The sequence below is a fragment of the Lissotriton helveticus genome, chromosome 8 (assembly GCF_964261635.1).
Source record: "Lissotriton helveticus chromosome 8, aLisHel1.1, whole genome shotgun sequence".
Classification (NCBI taxonomy): Eukaryota; Metazoa; Chordata; class Amphibia; order Caudata; family Salamandridae; genus Lissotriton; species Lissotriton helveticus.
This window is the reverse complement of record NC_136069.1, coordinates 1,134,225,571-1,134,244,187: the sequence shown is the minus strand read 5'-3', so window position 1 is coordinate 1,134,244,187 and position 18,617 is coordinate 1,134,225,571. Positions and strand designations below refer to the sequence as shown.

General features: G+C 44.4%; 1 protein-coding gene across 1 annotated transcript in view; it reads left to right on the top strand.

Annotated features, from left to right (window-relative positions):
- Positions 1 to 18,617, top strand: part of LOC144773146 (sodium/hydrogen exchanger 2-like) — a 622,810-nt gene that overhangs the window by 374,191 nt on the left and 230,002 nt on the right. Inside the window, exon 4 of the mRNA XM_078658003.1 lies at positions 5,889 to 6,106. Within this exon, the coding sequence (XP_078514129.1) occupies positions 5,889 to 6,106 (218 nt within the window). The remainder of the gene's footprint in view (positions 1 to 5,888; positions 6,107 to 18,617) is intronic.

The following is an 18,617-nucleotide window of genomic DNA, read 5'->3' as shown; positions in this document are numbered from 1 at the left end:
AGCATAAAACAATCACCTAAGCAAGTCACATTTAGCAAAGGTAATAAACCATAATCACTCCTCTATGCAGGTCACTTTTAGCACAGGGGAAGAAACATAAACAATCACCTAAGCAAGTTACATTTCGCAAAGGGATCACAAAAGCAAGTAAATCATAACTTGCACAGGGTGCATATAGCACAACACTAGAACTGTCCCCCAGGCCAACTGGCCTCGCAAGGGCTGGAATGCCCTTAGTCCAAATGTCAGGGAAGGCTGCGCAGGCAGCCAAGAACACAAGCCTAAACGTAGCAACTGTCCACTAAGTGCTGGACAGTTGTGAATCACTGATGGCCAACGTTGGAGCCTCGTGGGCTCAAGAACAAGGGGGTGGAACACCACGTGGGAGCCTCGCTGGGCTCTCAAACAAATATGGCACTTGAGAGCTTCAGAGCTCTTAAAACAATTGTGGGCTGGGAGCCTCGCCGGCTCAAAAACGGAATGGCCCCTCAGAGCCTCTGGGCTCGTAAATCAACATAGGCCGCCTGAGCCTCCTGTGGGCTCGTGAAACAGCTGTGTCGCCTTGAGCCTCTGCGGCTCGTAACACAATGGCGGCACTGGCGGCGGATTCCCTTCTCGGGGGACTCTGTAACAATTGGGGCCCCACGGGTCTCTCAGGGCTCTAGAACACAACCGGGCCTCTTCTCAGGCCCGGCCCGCACACTGGAGGGGAGGGGCGGGCACCGGCAATGTGCCCCGACGCCCTCCTCCCTTCTCGTCACTCACCGTCTGTCTGGCTCTCTGGTGCCACGGCGCTTCCTCCTCACATGGGAGCCTCGCTCCCTGCAGCACTCCGGCGGTCGTCCGGTGCTGCGGGCGGGGCTCCTCTCACTCCGGGGAAGCCTCGGCAAGACGCGGCAGGCTACTTCCTGCCCCTTCGATGACGCGGCGGGAGGCTCGGCCGGCTGGGCCAATCCCAGCGCGGCTCTCCCGGCGAGCTTCTCTCTTCGTCCTGGGCTGCGGCGGTGAAAACACGGGGCAATGCCGGGTGGGCACCGGCTTTTCAAAATAGCAATAAATCGAGGTGGGCACTCGTAAATTAATAACGAGCGCAGCAGGACTCCGCAAATGCCGGGTGGGCACCGGCTGGGCAAAAGTAACAGCGCTCTGAGCGCCAAGTCAATTTCGGCGCTCCGAGGCGCCAGAAGGCAAGTAAAGCGCTGTGAGTGCTTGGGCAAAAATAAAAGCGCTCCTAGCGCTATAAGTCAAATAAAAGCGCTTCCAGGCGCTTTGGCATAAAGTAAAGCTCCAGCAAGGTCTGGAGGCAGGCAGGGGGAAAGGCTGGGCCCAGAGCCAGCTCACTGGGTCTCCAGGCAGGGAGACAATCCAAGTGGCGGTCCTCCTGGCCCCAGCAACAGCAGCAGCCCCCTCAGATAAGATCCTGGCAGAGAACAGTTTCTGTGGGGACACAGCCCCATTTTTATACAGGTCATTCCTTTGTCTCAAGGTGCAGGGTGGGGGGAAACCAGTCGCAGCTGGTTTTGGAGTACCCTTGATGGCCCAACCAACCCTTTCATTCACTGGGGAGGCTAGGGTCGTTAGACGCACCACAGGGGGGCGGAGCCAGCATTGTGTGGGAAAAGCCCAGCCCCATCAGGAACCAGGTGCAGCCCTCCCACACATCACTCATGCTGATCTCTCCACTCACTCCTGGGCAGACCCATCCAGACTTCCTGGAGCCAGGCTTGCCAGCCAGCTCCAGCCAATCACGCTCCAGCACCCTCACCGCACACATACATCAATGTCTAGAAGTAGCACTTCCCCACTCGACACATACAAGCCGCACACACCATCGCGCAGCATTCACTCTCACCAGTTCACACATACCAAACTCGAGCTTGCACTCCCCACGCATCAGGAACTAACATGGACACACATATTCCCCATGCATTCCTATGGGAGGGCAGGCCAGCCATACTACACGCACGCACTTTACTCTGGGACACAGGGAAAAAGTGCGCAGAGACCCAAAAATCACTCACACAGGGTCACAAATAAAAGCAAAAAGTTTAGGGGTGAACCTGCCATAAGGGCCAAGTCCAACACCAAGGCATACTGTTGGACTTGGCTTTTTCTGCGGGTTCACCTCCTGACTTTTTGTCTTTTGGTCTCCTGTTTTTGACCTTGTTTTTTTGGTTTGAGGACTCTGGGCGATTAACCACTGTTTTTCAGTGTTAGAGTGCATATGCTCTGTGTTGGACTTGGCCCTTTTGGCAGGTTCACCCCGAAACTTTTTGCATTTGCCTAGCCTTTTCTGTAACCTGGGGCTGGTGATTTTAGGCCTCTGCGCACTTTTTCACTGTTCCGGGATTTTGGTCAGGGTCAAGGGGGATAGGAGAGATTGGGTTTGATGGTTCTGTTGAGTTAGTGAGGAGAGTAATGATGGGAAGTGACGATCAAAAGTGGTGAGGTGCAGTTCAGAGGCCTGTATAAGAATGTTTCCTGTTCTGACGAAGGAAATTGTGAGTGCCCCTTTAAAGGTAGGGGAGACTGTTGTGGAGATTTTTTCATCATAGGGAATATTTACTGTCTTGGTGACTTGAAAGTGAAGAAGGAAGGTGTTTTTCCACTTTGTCGGGCAATTTGTGTAAAAGATGAAGTTAGTATTCGTCTTGCCGTTAGTCGCGATGTGGTAGTTGTCTACTATGAGTGTTTCCGGGTGCTGTTTTAAAGTTCTGTGCTTGAAGTTCTTTTTAGCATTACTGGTCAGATTTTCTGGGTACTTTATGGACCATGAGTTGGGCCCGTAACGCACGAATTTAGAGTTCTGGGTGGGGTTTCACGGGTGCATAGTTAACGACTGAGAGTTCTGGGTTTATATGAATCGCTGGGAGGAGAAGTTAATTGCGCATCTGTGTCTTATTGCGGTGTATGGTTGGTCTAAATATGAGGGAATTGCCAATTACTGACCAATCCAAGATGGCTGCTGTCCTTGTACAAAGATTGCCCCCTTTTTTCTATTTCCATGGATAGTGATATGAAGGCCACTCCAATATGGCTGCCATAGAGCCCAAGCTGCGAAACAACTATAGGCCAATTTCCAGTTCTCCGTTCTAAGCTAATGTCACATAATCTATTGTTATCCAGCAGCCCCAGGAGCATCTACAAACACCGGAATCCTTTTTCACTATTGGTCAGGGTTTTTCACATTTAGATGGGTGAAAATAGCTATACTAGACAACAGAGAACAAATGCTATTACTGCATGATCGGGTGTAAGAGGTAGGGTACTAGATTGGGCGCTGTTCTTTATAACCAGCACATTCCAATGTGCTCATCTGGATCAATTTAGATGTGACCTGAAAGCTGTGCCTTGAAGAGTCCCTCAGGTTCATCACTCCCTTCCTCATTATTTACTGCTTAGGTAATGCTTACGTGGTCGCTGTGGCATGGATAATACACACCCATGGCCTATGATTCAGATGTATGTGAATAATACACAGCACTTCCTAGCCAGTGGTTTCCGGTGTGGCCCACCAGCACTCTTTTTGGGAGACCAGCACTTATTTTCCATGATTAGACTTTCACCTAGAGCAAGAGAAAGAAAAACACAAAACGAGGAAAGGAAGAGAAGTACGAAATAACCGTGACAAAGGAACAAAACAGGAGCAAAGAAAGACCTGAAGGAGTGAGACAAAGAGGTAGGGAGTCTCTGTTGGTGATACAAAATCGCATTAGGTGGAATCAAGACCACATAGTCTTGGTACTAGGCACCCCCAAAGTGCTGGCCACAGACTTCTGAGCAAAAATATGGGCCCTGGCATTGACTGTTTTACAAAATAAGCACTATCTGTAGACCTAGGTGATAATGCCCAATAAATGAAAACTCCCATTATGTATGAGGAGGGCAAAAGGGCAAAATTCATGAAAACTCAATTTTTTTTTTTTAAAGTGAAGGAATATCACGAAAAGGAAAATAGTCCCTGGTATAGTCACTATTTCGTGGTGGAAGCAAAGACATCATACCAAAGGTGTCACACCTTAAAAACTCGCAAGGGCTGATACTGGAGTAGTATGGACGGTTGTTCTTAACTATTTGTTTACAGCTACGGACAATATAAGTAATTAATCATATAAAGTGCATGGATGTGCCTTGAATGATGGTGTATCATAATGTCCACGTGAGATTAACTGTGAAGAGATACAAAATGTAAGTGATGGGAAAAGGATTTTTGATATTACAAAAGTAACGTCGAGGTTATGGTGCTATGTGCCAATAAAATGATATATGATCTATCCCTAGAGGAACATTTGTACTGTATTCTTATTACACGGTGTCACCTAATGAGCAGCATTTATAATTTTCACCGGTGTTAATCCTGACTCTACAGCTACCAGGTAAAGTTTTACTGTAAGATTAGCTTGCCAAAAGTTCAATTTTCTGCATTAAAATGTGTCAATGTTGACAAATACTACAAAAGAAAGAATTGTGCTCTGCTAGATGTTGCAGATTCAGGATCAGGAGTGAGAAGGCCCCCCACATGCTCCATAGGAATGCGATTAGATGAAAAGGTATAATACCTCTCCCTAATTAGAAAGTGGTAGGGACAAAACTAGGTCATGGGGAATATACTGAAGGCTAACAGTCTTAATTGAATCCCCTTGCGGGAGCAAATAAAATGATGCTGCAAACCAAGTAGGGAGTTCTAAACCAATTGATCAGCAAGGTGTTATGGATAATGTGTGGGCTCTTTACTTTATTCACTTTCATAATATTGATAATTGATGAGTCATTTAATAATATTAATATCTTAATTCGTATAATTTATAATCTATTGACTGCACTTAATAAACACTCATTTTAATACAATTCCAGCCTTTGTGTTTTGTACTGAGTCTGGGAGTTCTCTTCTAAGTGCCTCAACAAAACTTCCCTTTAAAAAAGTTTTTTGCCGGTGATACTTTATTGATCATAAATAAGTCGATATATTGCCCGAAAAATTCATTAGAAAACATACTTTTATTGTGAATGAAAATTCCATCCAAGCATAATTATTTGCTTACTGCAATTACTGAATTTAAGAACAAATTATTTCTTACTTTCTATCCTTTTTTCTTTAAAACTGTTTTATTGCATACTTTCTATCCAGGTGTGAGTGAGTGCCTTACTTGGCTATAGCTGCTAATAAATGTGATTTCAATGTGATTGTATTTGTCGAGTGAACTTGTTAAAAAAAAGAAACAAAGAAGCCTGAAACTTTAGAAAATGTTTTATGAACAAATAGTGTATCATACAGTAAGGCATACCAACCTTGAGAAAGAATACAATTGCTAATAACGGGGGGTTCAATGTGATTGTGTTTATCGAATTAACTTGATTTTTTTTAAAGCCAAGAAGTCTGAAATAGTGGATAATGTTATATCCCCCAACAGTGAATCATACAGTAGTCCGCAGGCCTTAAAGCCTTGAGAAATAATAGAATCGTCAGACGCGTCACCCTTTTTACTGTGCTGAAAATGCAATTTTTATCAAATTATTAAAAGGCGGTGATAGAAGAATCATTAGCTTTCATTATTTGCAGGCAGAGAATGCAGCTGATTATTTGTTCGGTGAGGTAATTTTCTGAGTGTATTTTACCGCGCAAATCGGAAAGAACGACTGACGTACTTCTTCCCTCAAATGTAACCTCCCCCACCAGAGATGCTTTAAAATATTCTTATTAAATAAATTGCTGCTATGCAAATATCTTCATAATCCTGTGTAGTCTAACCAGCATATAGATAGAAAATTAACCCCCAATAACTCATTGCAACATTTCATGCATAAAGAATAATTTGTGTAAATACATTGTATTTAATTAGGATAAAATGTGTAATGTTACATCTAAGAACTTTGTTTTTGCCCACCAGGATTATAACTTGTGCCATGACAATGAAAAAATATGTAGAAGAGAATGTTTCTCAGAAATCCTACACAACAATAAAATATTTTATGAAGATGTTGAGCAGTGTCAGTGAGACCCTAATATTCATTTTCATGGGAGTATCCACTGTTGGGAAAAATCACGAGTGGAACTGGGCCTTTGTCTGCTTCACGCTGATCTTCTGCTTGATTTGGCGCGCACTAGGTAAGCACTGCTGCTTCTAAATGTAGTTGTGATTTTTTTTAATGTGATTTGAGGTGTGATTTGGTTGCTCAGAGCCTTGCTACTCATTAGCCTGTGGCTTAATCCGATGAATAATTTGGAAAAAGAACAAGTGCAGGTGCCCAAAGTTTTTCAGAAGCCTCGGCTGGAGCTTCTGAAGATGAGGGTTTGTGGATACAAGGGGCCCGATTCACAAAACTAACTTAAGACAAAATCCTAAACTTACTACTTTTGGTATTCACAGAAGGCATTTAGTAGTAGTAAAGTTAGGATTTCGTCTTAAATCTGTCTTAAGACAGTCTTAAGTCTGTCCTACTACTTTTGGTATTCACAGAAGGCATTTAGTAGTAGTAAAGTTAGGAATTTGTCTTAAGTTTGACTTGAGACAGGCTTAAGACTGACTTAAGACAGACTTAAGACAGTCTTAAGACAGTCTTAAGACAAACTTAAGACAAACTTAAGACAAACTTAGGACAGACTTAAGACAGACTTAAGACAGACTTAAGACAGACTTAAGACAAACTTAGGGCAGATTTAAGACAGATTTAAGACAGACTTAAGACAAAATCCTAACTTTACTACTACTAAATGCCTTCTGTGAATACCAAAAGTAGTAAGTTTAGGATTTTGTCTTAAGTTAGTTCTGTGAATCGGGCCCAAGGTGTTTAGTCTACCAGCCATCTAGTGCCTCTTTCATCTATGACCCTACACTTTGTGTCCCTTTATCTCACTCCTGTAGGTTCTATATCATTCTACTTTCTCCCTTTATGACTGTTTTTCCATTATTCTCTTCCTCCATCCCTTTTTCTGGCTTTGTCTCTTTTGTTCTGGGTCAAATTCTCATAAGCGGAAATTAAGCCCCATTCCCCAAAAATCAGTGCAGGTGGACCCAACTGCAACCACCAGCTCAAATAAGGCACTGGCTTTATCTTGGTATACCTTCACCTAGACCCATTGTGCACCACTCTAAGTGAGTTCTGCAACAGATCTCTCTCTCTCTCTAAACTTACCTAGACTGTCATGCAGACAATAAAATGTGGCCATATGATCTATTTATGTTCTCTATGTATGGCAATAAAGTGTGTCTTTTCTCTGCCAAGTGTGCAACAAATCAGTTGGACATTTAACTATGTGAAATTGTACCGGACGCAATTTACTTTTACTGACGTGCTTTCTTAATATTTTCTCAAAAGCTAGAAAAATGATGTACATTGAAAGTTATTAACTTCAAAAAAGCAGGAATCAACCAACTAATTTGCATACTTGCTCACAGGGTTCGTTTCAGCATATCTGCTGCAAAAGGTGGTGTCTGGGCATCAGAGCTAATGATTTAGCAAATGCAATAGGTACAGACACTGTGTGATGGTTGGTTACTTATAACCTGGCAGGGGTTAGAGAAGAATTCACTGACAACAACAAATGGAACAGTGCAAAACCTCCCCAGACATTGACAAAAGCTGTTTCATGTTTCTGCTTTAAAAGGCAAGTTTTCATTTAGCAGATGTTCCTTTTTTGCATGCCCGCAGGAAAGTTGTGAGATAGGTTGTGTGTGGCAGGTTATGTCCTTCTTTGACCACCCCAAAGGCTCCTATGCACACAGCTACATGTTGCATGACGTAGTAACTGTGGTGCAAAATGCATATTTTTTACCAACACAATTGTTGCTATTAGTGAGTCATTTGCCGCCCGCAGTACATTGCCAATCCAAACTTTAAAAGCCCCCAAAAAGGTGTGAATATCGAAAGACACATATAAGTAGAAGCTATTTCATATGATCCTATGTCAAAATAGCTATGAATAGTTTGAGAACTACACTGGGTTTGAAGTGTCAATTGATGAAGACCTGAATTTAATTGAAAGTTTTGCAGGGTCTCGTAAATATTTTGTTCAATCACAACGGCCTATTGTTTGCAAAAGTATACATCTTTCACTAATATTCCCTATATGTTGTTTGGCAGCGGATCTGCTGTGTGGCTCTATTAGTTTGCATCATCATAGTTATCCTCATGGAATGGCAAATACTATGCTATCAAGCGAGGAGCAAAAAACTAGACATAAGGTGTAAGGCGATGCAACTGTCATAAACACCTCGCCTGAAAAATAATACTGAAAAAAACACGTACTCTAATTCTAAAGGGTAATCACTTTTTCTCCAAATCACTTTATTTTAAGCACCTAAGTGCAATTCAATGCAAACATAATAAAGATTGTTGAGGATAAAGTTTTTAAAATTAAAGGTCTTTTCAAGATGTTTCCCATAACATCCATAGAGTTTGCAAAAGTGAAGTCTTACAGTTTTCATTTTACTTATTAAGTTGAAATCATCACAAAAAAGGGTGCCTTTTCTTGCATTAGCTCACCTCAAACTCATAATTTGGGAGTCCCAAATAGAGCATACAGCCCTTGTTTAAGCAACTGGCATGCATAGTCACGCATACATGTAGAAATATGTAATTCACATTGCAAGTTTGCCTCTAATGCATTCTTGCTGGATGCCTTCATTCACAGTCTTTAAACCTCATAAACACAAGAATGAGTTGTACGAGCGAGTATTTTGTTATTATAGCAAAATGCTAAACTGAAGAATGCCAGCCTTTTGAAAATAGGTTGTTTTTTATGGGAAAGATACACCGGGCCAGGGTTTGAACCCCAGATCTGGTAAAAAAAACAACAAAAAAAAGAAAACCCTAACATAGCATTAAATGTGCTTACATCGCTTATTGTCACACACAGGATGGCTTCAATAATACACAGAAGTGTGCCACAGATGTTACTCCAATTCATTATTTAAACAATTTCTAGCAACATTGTCACCTTTTTGTCTCAGAGTTAATTAGACTGATTCTGTCAAATAGATCATTATTTGATTGTGTTTATGATCAGACACATAGCATGCTTTCTCATGGAAGCCATTCAGTTTACACATTCACAGTGCGGGATGATGTAAAGTGCTTTACTTCCTGTGGATATCCAGATCAGGGCCCTCGTGCTAGTAATGGTTTCAACTGAGGTGCAGTGTATTCTTAACTTCTTTCTGCCATTCAGTTACCAGCCAGCCAGAGGTCACCGTCAGGCTTATGAGCGTGATGGAAAATGTGATCCCTGCACAAATAGGAGCCAAAATGTATCAGAGGATAATGTGCAGGGAAAATCTGTTACATGCTAAGTTCAATGTCCCATCACAAACTCATATTAAGAGGTATTTACATCACTCCAGTAAATATCTCACCCAGGAGTAACTTTATTTACCGGGTGCAGTACATTCTTCAGTATGTACAGCCCTCTTCATATATTTACGGTCCAGGAAGAAAGTGTGACTTCTAAAAGTGATTTAATATGATGCCCAAACAGTTGTGGTTTTTACAAGAATGAATTTAAATTATTGAAACGTTTATCTTGGGTTGCTATCACCATTTCCAATCTTTAACAAGTATAGATTTTCTCATGAATGTTCCTTTTAAAATAGTCTGTTGGGAATCCACTGATGTGCACAGATTCACCTTGACCCTCATGTAAATAGCATACCCTATCCCATGAGACGAAGAAACAGCAGGGGATCGCCACATGAGTTATGTTGTCAAAATTCCAGAGTGTGTACAGCATGGCAGAGTTCCTAATTACTGTAGCCCATGAGACTTGATTAGTTAATTACACTCTACTAGGATGCATTACAAATGCAGGTGCAGGGAGATATATCTTATCTCTCTTGTCACCACACACAATGTCATGCAATCACATCACATTACATTGAACACCCCCTGCATCATCAGGAAGGTAACTCAAAAATCCCCCCAAATACCTCAGATTTAGTTACTCAGCCCACGTCTGGAGGAAAGCTACACTCTAACAAAGACGCTAAGCTCTTCATCCCCGAATGGAGGAGATAAATACTTGCAGGGAAAAGAAACTTGCAGCGGAGGGTCTGAACTCTGGAACTGTCTCTCACATGAAAAACAAGCATTGGCATAGCCAATAGGTCTCGCCTTTGGGACCTTAAAAGAGATTTCTAAGGCCATGTCATTACCTGTATTTAAAGATGCTATTTAAGCATTAACAAATGTAATTCAGCGTTCTTAATTTGAGCTTTTCCCCTGAGTAAATAATGAAGTAATACTATTATAAAATGTGCTGCATTGTGCTGCATAACTCTGAAGGCCTGTCCACACTTATTGGGTTATTGGAAGTATGTGGTTAGTAGTGGGCTAGATTTCAATGTACTGAACCCATAAATGCACACCAAATACTGAGTCCGGAAATGGAAAACCCTTGTTAACAAATAAAGTACTGTATGCCCTTAAAGGCTTGTGCTTAGAATAATAAGTGCTGAGCAGAAATGTAATGCTGACGCTTGCCTCCTTCAAAGTACGTCATCATATACACACACTAGTGACACATACATCACCAAATACATAATTCACAGTCGCGAGCCACATACTCAATTACATACAAATAAACACACCCTTTAAAATGCACGTGACCAAGATGTACATCATTACATGCACAAGTCACATAGCATAACACATACAAAATATTGCAGCAAATGTCATCACAAACACGTCACACTGCCACGTAACTACCACATGCATAAGTCACCACCATGAAAATATCACAGGCATACATCACCATAATCAGTAAAGAAAAGCTATTGCACTGCAGTAACCCAGACAAAATAAACTGCAGCATTTCATGGGTTTTCAAGAGGGAAGGGGAGGAGAGAGCGGGAAGGATAGGATAGAGAGGAAGAGGTAAGAGGGTAGGCGGGGAGACAGTGAAGGGGCAGACAGCCGTGGTGTAAGGGACGGGAGCAGAAGAGGAAACTTCGAGCTTGGGTACGTTACGGCTGCACATTTGTACGCCGAGGACATATTCTTTGCGACCCCTCTGAATACTTTCACTAAGACAGTCACATTTGATTACTTCATTGAGTTTGTGTTCCAAATACACAAATATATCCTGAGCTTGATTCCACAGAAGAAAATGTCCTTATTAAATCAGTGGAACTCAGTAATCAGGAGCCAATACGCCGGTTTTTCATACTAGTGGACGATGCAGCGGACAGAGATTGATATTGAATGACATTGGAACAGAAGACAGCTAGGAGAGGCCACACTTTATCTCCTGATTACTGAGTTCCATACAAATACGTGACGTTTGGAAACAGCTGTTTTCATTACATACAACTTTTGCCCTATGGTTAGAAACAGAGTCCCTTAATAGGAATAGCCCTGACGAAGTCTGAGGTTGACACCATGAAAGACGAAACACGTGTTGGCTAGGATCAAGTTTGGATATAATTTGTGATGAATAAATGAAGGCCAAAAGAAGATCGCCTTTTTTGCGTTGATTTAATAAGGAAATTTTCTTCTGTGGAATCAAGCTCAGGATATATTTGTGTATTTGTCTATAAAGTAGAGAATTTTCCCTGCTGTTTGGTTGATGGTGGATGACCATCACCTTATCCTTTGAGCTCCTTTGAGATTGCTATTGACATTACTATTTGCAACCCAGCGCAATTGTCACCCAGTCATCTGGTCGTTATGAGTTTGTGTTCCAGATGGTGCTAGAATCATTTACTTCAACTTATTGTGCTTAATTACAACAGTCAACACCCTATTTTCCAAGTAAATCATAACTAAGTAATTTAATTAGCATCACAGCAGGCTGTTGGACTATTAGTGCTGTAACACTTTGCAAACGATTACAATTTGTCTGAACCTGCCCAACGTGCAGAGTGCAACATTATTGTCAGATCTAATGGCTGTAAAAGTGTAATATCAGGGCAGAACAAATAGCTTGGGTGTCATAATGTGCATAAGCATGGTTTACAAGTAAATGTAAACACAACTGACCTCTTCATCTTTCCACAACAAGACAGATCAAGTATAAATAAACATTGTATATGTTTTTTAAGCCAGTTCCTAATCACCTTGACGCACCATTTTAACTGTGGTGAATTAGTCCCCGGGCACCGGCTCAACGTGCTCTTCAGTGCTTAAAATAACCTTGTCCAGGTACTGTTTAGGGCTTCAGAGCAGATGATAAGGGGCAAATGTTTGGTTAACATCAAACAAACCTGTGAAAGGGAAGTGCCATTCATTGTGGAGTTCGTGACGGAAGCAAGTTGGTGGGGGAAGGGAACGGACATTAATTTGTTGGCAACTGACTCCCTCTTCTGGAAAACATTCACACAAATATTTAGAGTAGTAAATAAGTCTATCTGTCTGGTTTTACAAAAGACACTTTGTGGGGAGGGGAATGCCGACTTGTTATCCTGATGTGATGCACTATTGCCATGTACTGGCTGCTCTGGGTGGTGCAGGACATTCATTCATCCCACTGTTCCAAGCCAAAAAAGTAAATAACAAGCATTTACAATGCAATAGGTCTCACATTTGCAAGAGTTTAAGCTATTAGCATTGTAAATGGAAATGCCTTTTATTTATGTTTTAAAAATCAACACATAAATAAAAGGCATTGTCATTTACAGTTTATTACTGGCTCGTGACCCATTTTTTGATGTTACTGAAGGAGAGGCTCCATTACCGCAAGATTAAAATCGTGCTGCCATAGTCACGCGATAGGAAAATCCTCTCATTGCAGCGAAACAACTCGGATTTGGTCTGTGCAGGCATTTCTGGTGTGCTCGAGGCAGCTTTCTAAACTCCTGTTCTCCAACAGAGCTTTAGTCGGCCCGGCAGACCCCTTCTACTTTTTGCTAGCTGAATTTAGCACAAAAGAGTTAACACTTACATTGCGCTATAAACAAATTCGCTTCTTTAGAAGAGAAAGAAAAATAAATTCTCCCATAAAATTGGATGTCAGTGGATTATCCCAGCTCGGATCCGTGGATTAGGGTGCCTCGAAAAGGCATCCAAGTGGAAAAAGGCAATATCAGTGCACACGTGGGCCGAGACCCTCCTTCACACTAACTCAATTACTGGGCACTGTTATCACAGGTGCGATACGAGTTTCATGCCATACGGCCACCGAGATAAGCCTTTTACTGTATTTTTATTAGACGTCGCCGAGGCCTTCAGTAACCCTGCGGTACAGCTTTCCTTCCTACTTCGGACTTGTTATTTCTTTCTCTGACGAAATTGTATGACATCTGGTCAAGGAACCACAACATGTCAGTTATTACTAAGCTGACCAGATGTTCTTCTGTTACTGATATGATGATACAGTAGTAGAAACACATACCCCTGTTGAGGGCTCTACTACATGTTACACTTCCTTGCCTAAAAAGGGTCCTACTGGCCATTTAATTTAATTGGACAGCTGCCCAGCTGTTCACACCTTCCAGAGCCAGCGCCCAGTGTGCTCCAGCACCTCTCACACACTCGTCAATGCAAACAACTTGTTTTACAGGACCATACATTTTGGATAAAGACTGCTCATTTGTGTTCACATTGTCAGTGCAGTGGTCTTAGTTTCTAGCCTGAGTTGCTGTCTCAGACTGCCTGGGCTTTTGATGGGCTCACAGTCCAGCTGCTGCCCAAAGCCAAACGCGTAAGAACGACAAGGCTTGCATATGTTTAAACACCTGTGTTATTGATTTGCAGATGGTAACAAAACTCCACATTATCGCAGTATGGTGAATTCGAAGCACAGGAGTATCTCCTAGTCTGGCATTGGATGAGGACGATGTGGGCCCATAAGCAGAGAGTAGACAGAGAGAGCTGACAATGAAGGATGGTGCAATTGTGGCACCCGCTAGAGCTGTGGAATTTTTGTCAGACCGCAGAAGCGTCTGCTAAGCATCTGTACTCCAGCAAAAAATGCGAGACCTGTTGCATTTCCAATGCTTGTTTAACTTGCATTTGTAACTAGAATTCTCTCTAGTAGCTGAACAATATGACAAATTTTCTTCAATTGTTTGTGTCTTTCTCCATTAATACAAGTTAAGTGCCGTAATACCCCACACTAGATTACACTGCATACAAAGAGAACTGTATTCTCTATAGACGTGTCATTTGCTTAATCGTTCTGTAATACAGTTTAAATACGTGTGCACAGTACACTGCAAGGCATGCTGACAGAGGTTATGTCACCCTGTTTCACGAGTTCCGCAACCCAAATTCCTGAACTCTGTCATCTCTGTGTTTTTCTAAGCCCTGGACCAACCATGAATTCTTTCAGACAGCCGCCATGAAGTTTGATAGCACTTTCAAAGGCATGTCTTGATTAGTACAAAACAGCATATCATTAAATCTGGGCGATTCCAACTCTTGGGAGGGAGTCAGGCTTCACATGGTAAGTTACCCATTCAGGGGCCGATTCCGATTCGGTAAAATCCCTTTGCAAATTTCCCAAACAAATCGTACCCGTAAACGTCCCCGTACGTACGATGAGTTCGATTCGGATCCAAAGCAGATCTCCGTACGAATCGTACTGAAGCCGTATGACTAAAAAATACTTGTGATTTGTATCCGGAACACGCAGTATGCTATGTCCGTACATAATTAAGTAGCAGTGTCCGGCCCAGCAAGTACGATTCATCTCTGCGACACTCCGTACGACTCTTTTTCTATGGGAGCTCAAAACGTCCGGAAAAGCAGAGTCCGACCAGAACCGCATCCCCGGTACGTCCATGAATGCCGGGGTACGGTGCGTAAACATGCCATGAATTCCGGGTTATGGTACGTACACACGCCATGAATGCCGGGGTACGGTGCGTTACACACACTTGCGTATGGCTCCATTACAATAGGGATACGACTCGCTCATACGCGTCATTTTCCGTACTAATCGCATTCTGATTCCCCAGTCTGGATCGTACTTGTCGGGTCGTACAGCATGTTTACTATTTGCACGTTTCACTTTGAGGGTCCGTGTCGTACAGATTTTCCCTTGCTATTTGTACAGTTTGCAACGATTTGGTCGTATATTTTTCCTACGAATCGTACTACGGGATTTGGACGGTAATTGGACGATTCGTACAGAAAGGGCTATGGATTCGATTCAGTTGTACGGATTAGTTTAACTAATCGGAATCGGCCCCTCAGTGTGTAACATTCAGAGAGGGAGACAGATAAAGAAATAACTTAAAATTCATATGTCAGCAGTTCTGCGTGCTTTGTGTATTAAAATGACACCTACACAGTGATGAATGGTTAGTTTTAGTGCGTTGCTGTCCCCAGCTGTTGCCTTGGTTTATTACTGAGCGGTGATAGAAAATTCATCGTGTTCGTGTCGAGACTGAATTACTGCCAGTCAACAGGCTCTCACCAGTGCTGGGAAGAATAAACAAGCTGGGGGAGGGAAACTGGAGGCGGGCAGAGGACGCCTGTGATGAGGTCACACACTACTGGTGTCAAGAATTATTCTCCATGCATTATTTGCAGTGGTGGCCTAGGTGCCCCCAGACTTGCCAGGGCGCCTGCCTCGGTGCAGGAGGGCATGGGCCCGGGCACACACTGGCACCAGCATGTCAGTGCCCAGGGCCCGTAGGCCCAGAGCGAGTGCCGAGACCTCGCCTCTCCGGTAGCTCCAACCCTCTGGACCCGCTCCCTCCCTCTCTGGTGAGGTTTCTGGGTGTCTCCGATGCCGGGAGGCACGTGGGGAGCAGCCGCCTCTTCCAGGAGGCTGCTGACACTCTTTCCCTCCCCACATCCCTCCTCTGCAGTGCCCTCCCTCACAGCCCCCCTCCCCTTCCACTCTGCGCCGGTCTGACAGCTTGGCTCCCCACCAGGGTCCGACAGCTCTCCTTCGGGCCCAGCTCCCACCTCGCCTCAGCACTCAGTCCAAGGCTCAGCTCTCTCCACGGCCTGCCGGGATGTCGGCGGTCCCTCCCAGGCTGGACTGCTTCACTCCTCCTCGGGCTCGAGGGTGAGCACTCCTTTCCAGGTTCAGCCGCCCCACCGCCTCAGGTGTCCATCCATCCGCCATAGACAGCACTCCCTCTGTCACAGTCTGGGCTTAGCCCCCCGCCTGGACTGGCCTATCTGCACACTGTCTGCACTCCTTCCTTCTCCGGCAGAGCGGTCAGTACCCTCCCGCCGCTCCCGCAGAGGGGTCAGTATCCTCCCCCCTGTACTTCTCAGGCTGGGCTGTCTCCATTACCTCCCCGTGGCAGTCAGTGACTTCCCCAATCCTCCTGACCACCCCTTCTACCTCTTTATCAGGCATTCGGTCACCTTTAAGGCCCAGCTTTCAGCGCCCTCACCCCATTTGAATGTCAAATTATCATTATTGGCAAAAGCTCTTCAAATGTTGGAAAAGTTACAGCACAACCGAACGGGAAGCGGTACAAGGTGACTAGACACACACAGAGCACAGACAGAAACCCCTAGTGGCCTCAGTCACCCTCACAAGTGCTGCTGGGTGCATGTGTGAAATAGGAAGTGATGGCAGGGCCCTGAAGCAGCAGGCGGGTCTGGAGTGTGCAACCCATGGCGCGTAACACACTGCCGGCAAGACACAAAGTGCACACAGACCCCTCACATCAATACATCGCACTACAGGTTGTGCAACAATTTCCAAATAAGACGCTTTACACAGATATTGAAATGCTGTATAGTGTCCCGGTCAGCACACGGCGCAGAACCAGGCCTGGTGTGCAAGCCACAAACAACCACCACACTTTGTGCACAAGACACCAGCACACTGTATACACGCAAGTCTCCCCACTAACAGTAAACACTAGGATGTCATTACATGCAGAAATTGTGCGATAAGCAAAGCCCCTTGACTCGCACATTAGGCTAGGGGCACAACGTCCTGCTTTCATTCAAACAGCTTCAAAGCACTCACCTCAGACAGAGGGGCAAAAGAGGACAGCTGAGGCCCACCCACACGCTTCAACCCCGGTCTGGGCACATTCACCCCCGTCAGCCGGCACCGGAGGCCGCATCCTCCCCAGGTCATCCACTTTAACAATCACACCGAACACACAAGTCAGAGACAGGTTTCACATGATGCCGATGTAGGAGCAGGAACACACAAAATTGTGCAATTACCATAATTTTGTGCAAGCATTACAGCCACACGCAAACACCACAGACTCCAAGCATTACAGCCACATGCACACACCACAGCCTCCAAGCATTACAGTCACACGCACACACCACAGCCTCCAAGCATTACAGCCACATGCACACACCACAGCCTCCAAGCATTACAGTCACAAGCACACACCACAGACTCCAAGCATTACAGTCACAAGCACACACCACAGCTTCCAAGCATTACAGCCACACACACCACAGACTCCAAGCATTACAGTCACACGTACAAAGTGCCCTGCAAACACAATCTGGCCACCCACTCGACAAAGACTCCCCAATGCCGAAGAGCAACACATCATAGATACTGCAAATTCGCAACTGCACAAACCTCGGCAGAGTTTCCACACGGGCCTGTAGAGTTACACACAAGTCGGGGAACCGCAAACAAAAATGGCAACTTCACACACTCCATTCCCTATGTGAAAAGGACACTAACCATAATTTGATCATGCGCTTTTGCGTTACACACTTGGGAAAGTAAGCCGTGGACTGTGAAGTGGTTAAATGCTTGGAGGGTTCTGCCAGAAATGTAAGAAAGTAACCGAAATGTGAGCTTACGTAAGAAGGAGGAGCATTAATTGAAGAGGCTGAAGGTAGGAGGGCGGGGGAAATACTCTGCCCTGCTACAGTGTCTGCCGGCAGATGCTGGGAGGGAGAGCCCTGCCGGGGTGGGTGGGCGAGAGCTGCACTCCCCGTGCCCCCCTGCGCCTCCGCTCTCCGAGCCTGCAAGAATTTTCTTATCTGCTTGGTAAATAAACAAGCAGATAAGAAAAGTCACGACAAGCCGGAAAACAGGCCACAGTGTCGGTAGGGGCTGTCTAAAAAGCGGACATGGCGGCAACTGAAAACCCTCCTTTTCAATGGGAAGCTAGCGTTTACCCTAAACGCTGATGCTACACAATGAAAAGGAGGGGCGGGGCTTACAGACCCTTTTAGAAATCTTGTATTTACAAGATCTCTCGGAGAAGCGTGGCAGCTTCACTGTCCATGCCCATTCGAGACCTAAAAAGATTATAGACTTATAAGAGAATAATCACATAGGATGGCCTGAACGTTCACTAAAAGCACGTAGTAAATAAAAAGAAGCAATAGTTCCGTAGTTGACATATTATAAGAAGCTCTACTACTCGTATGCATTTCCAGCTCATCCTATTTATCTATACTATTATAATAAAGGAAGAACTTTCAGCCTTTGAGGCGGGTGAACTCGGGAACCACAGCGCCAATCCACACACCCAATACACCGTTGGAATCGTCAGGGTGTGTAGATGGTTATAGGCTATATACATTTTTAAAAAAACGTTATTTAAATAATTTACAGTAAAAAAAAGTAGTCCCTCCGAAGTAGCGCTGGCCACGACGTGCGTGCTCACGTCAGGAGCGCGGGGAGGAGCGGCGTCCAGGAGCGCGACGAGGAGCGGTGGACATGGCGCGGTGGAGGAGCGGTGAAGTGAGGAGCAGCGGACAGGCCAGCGGCGGTGCGAGCA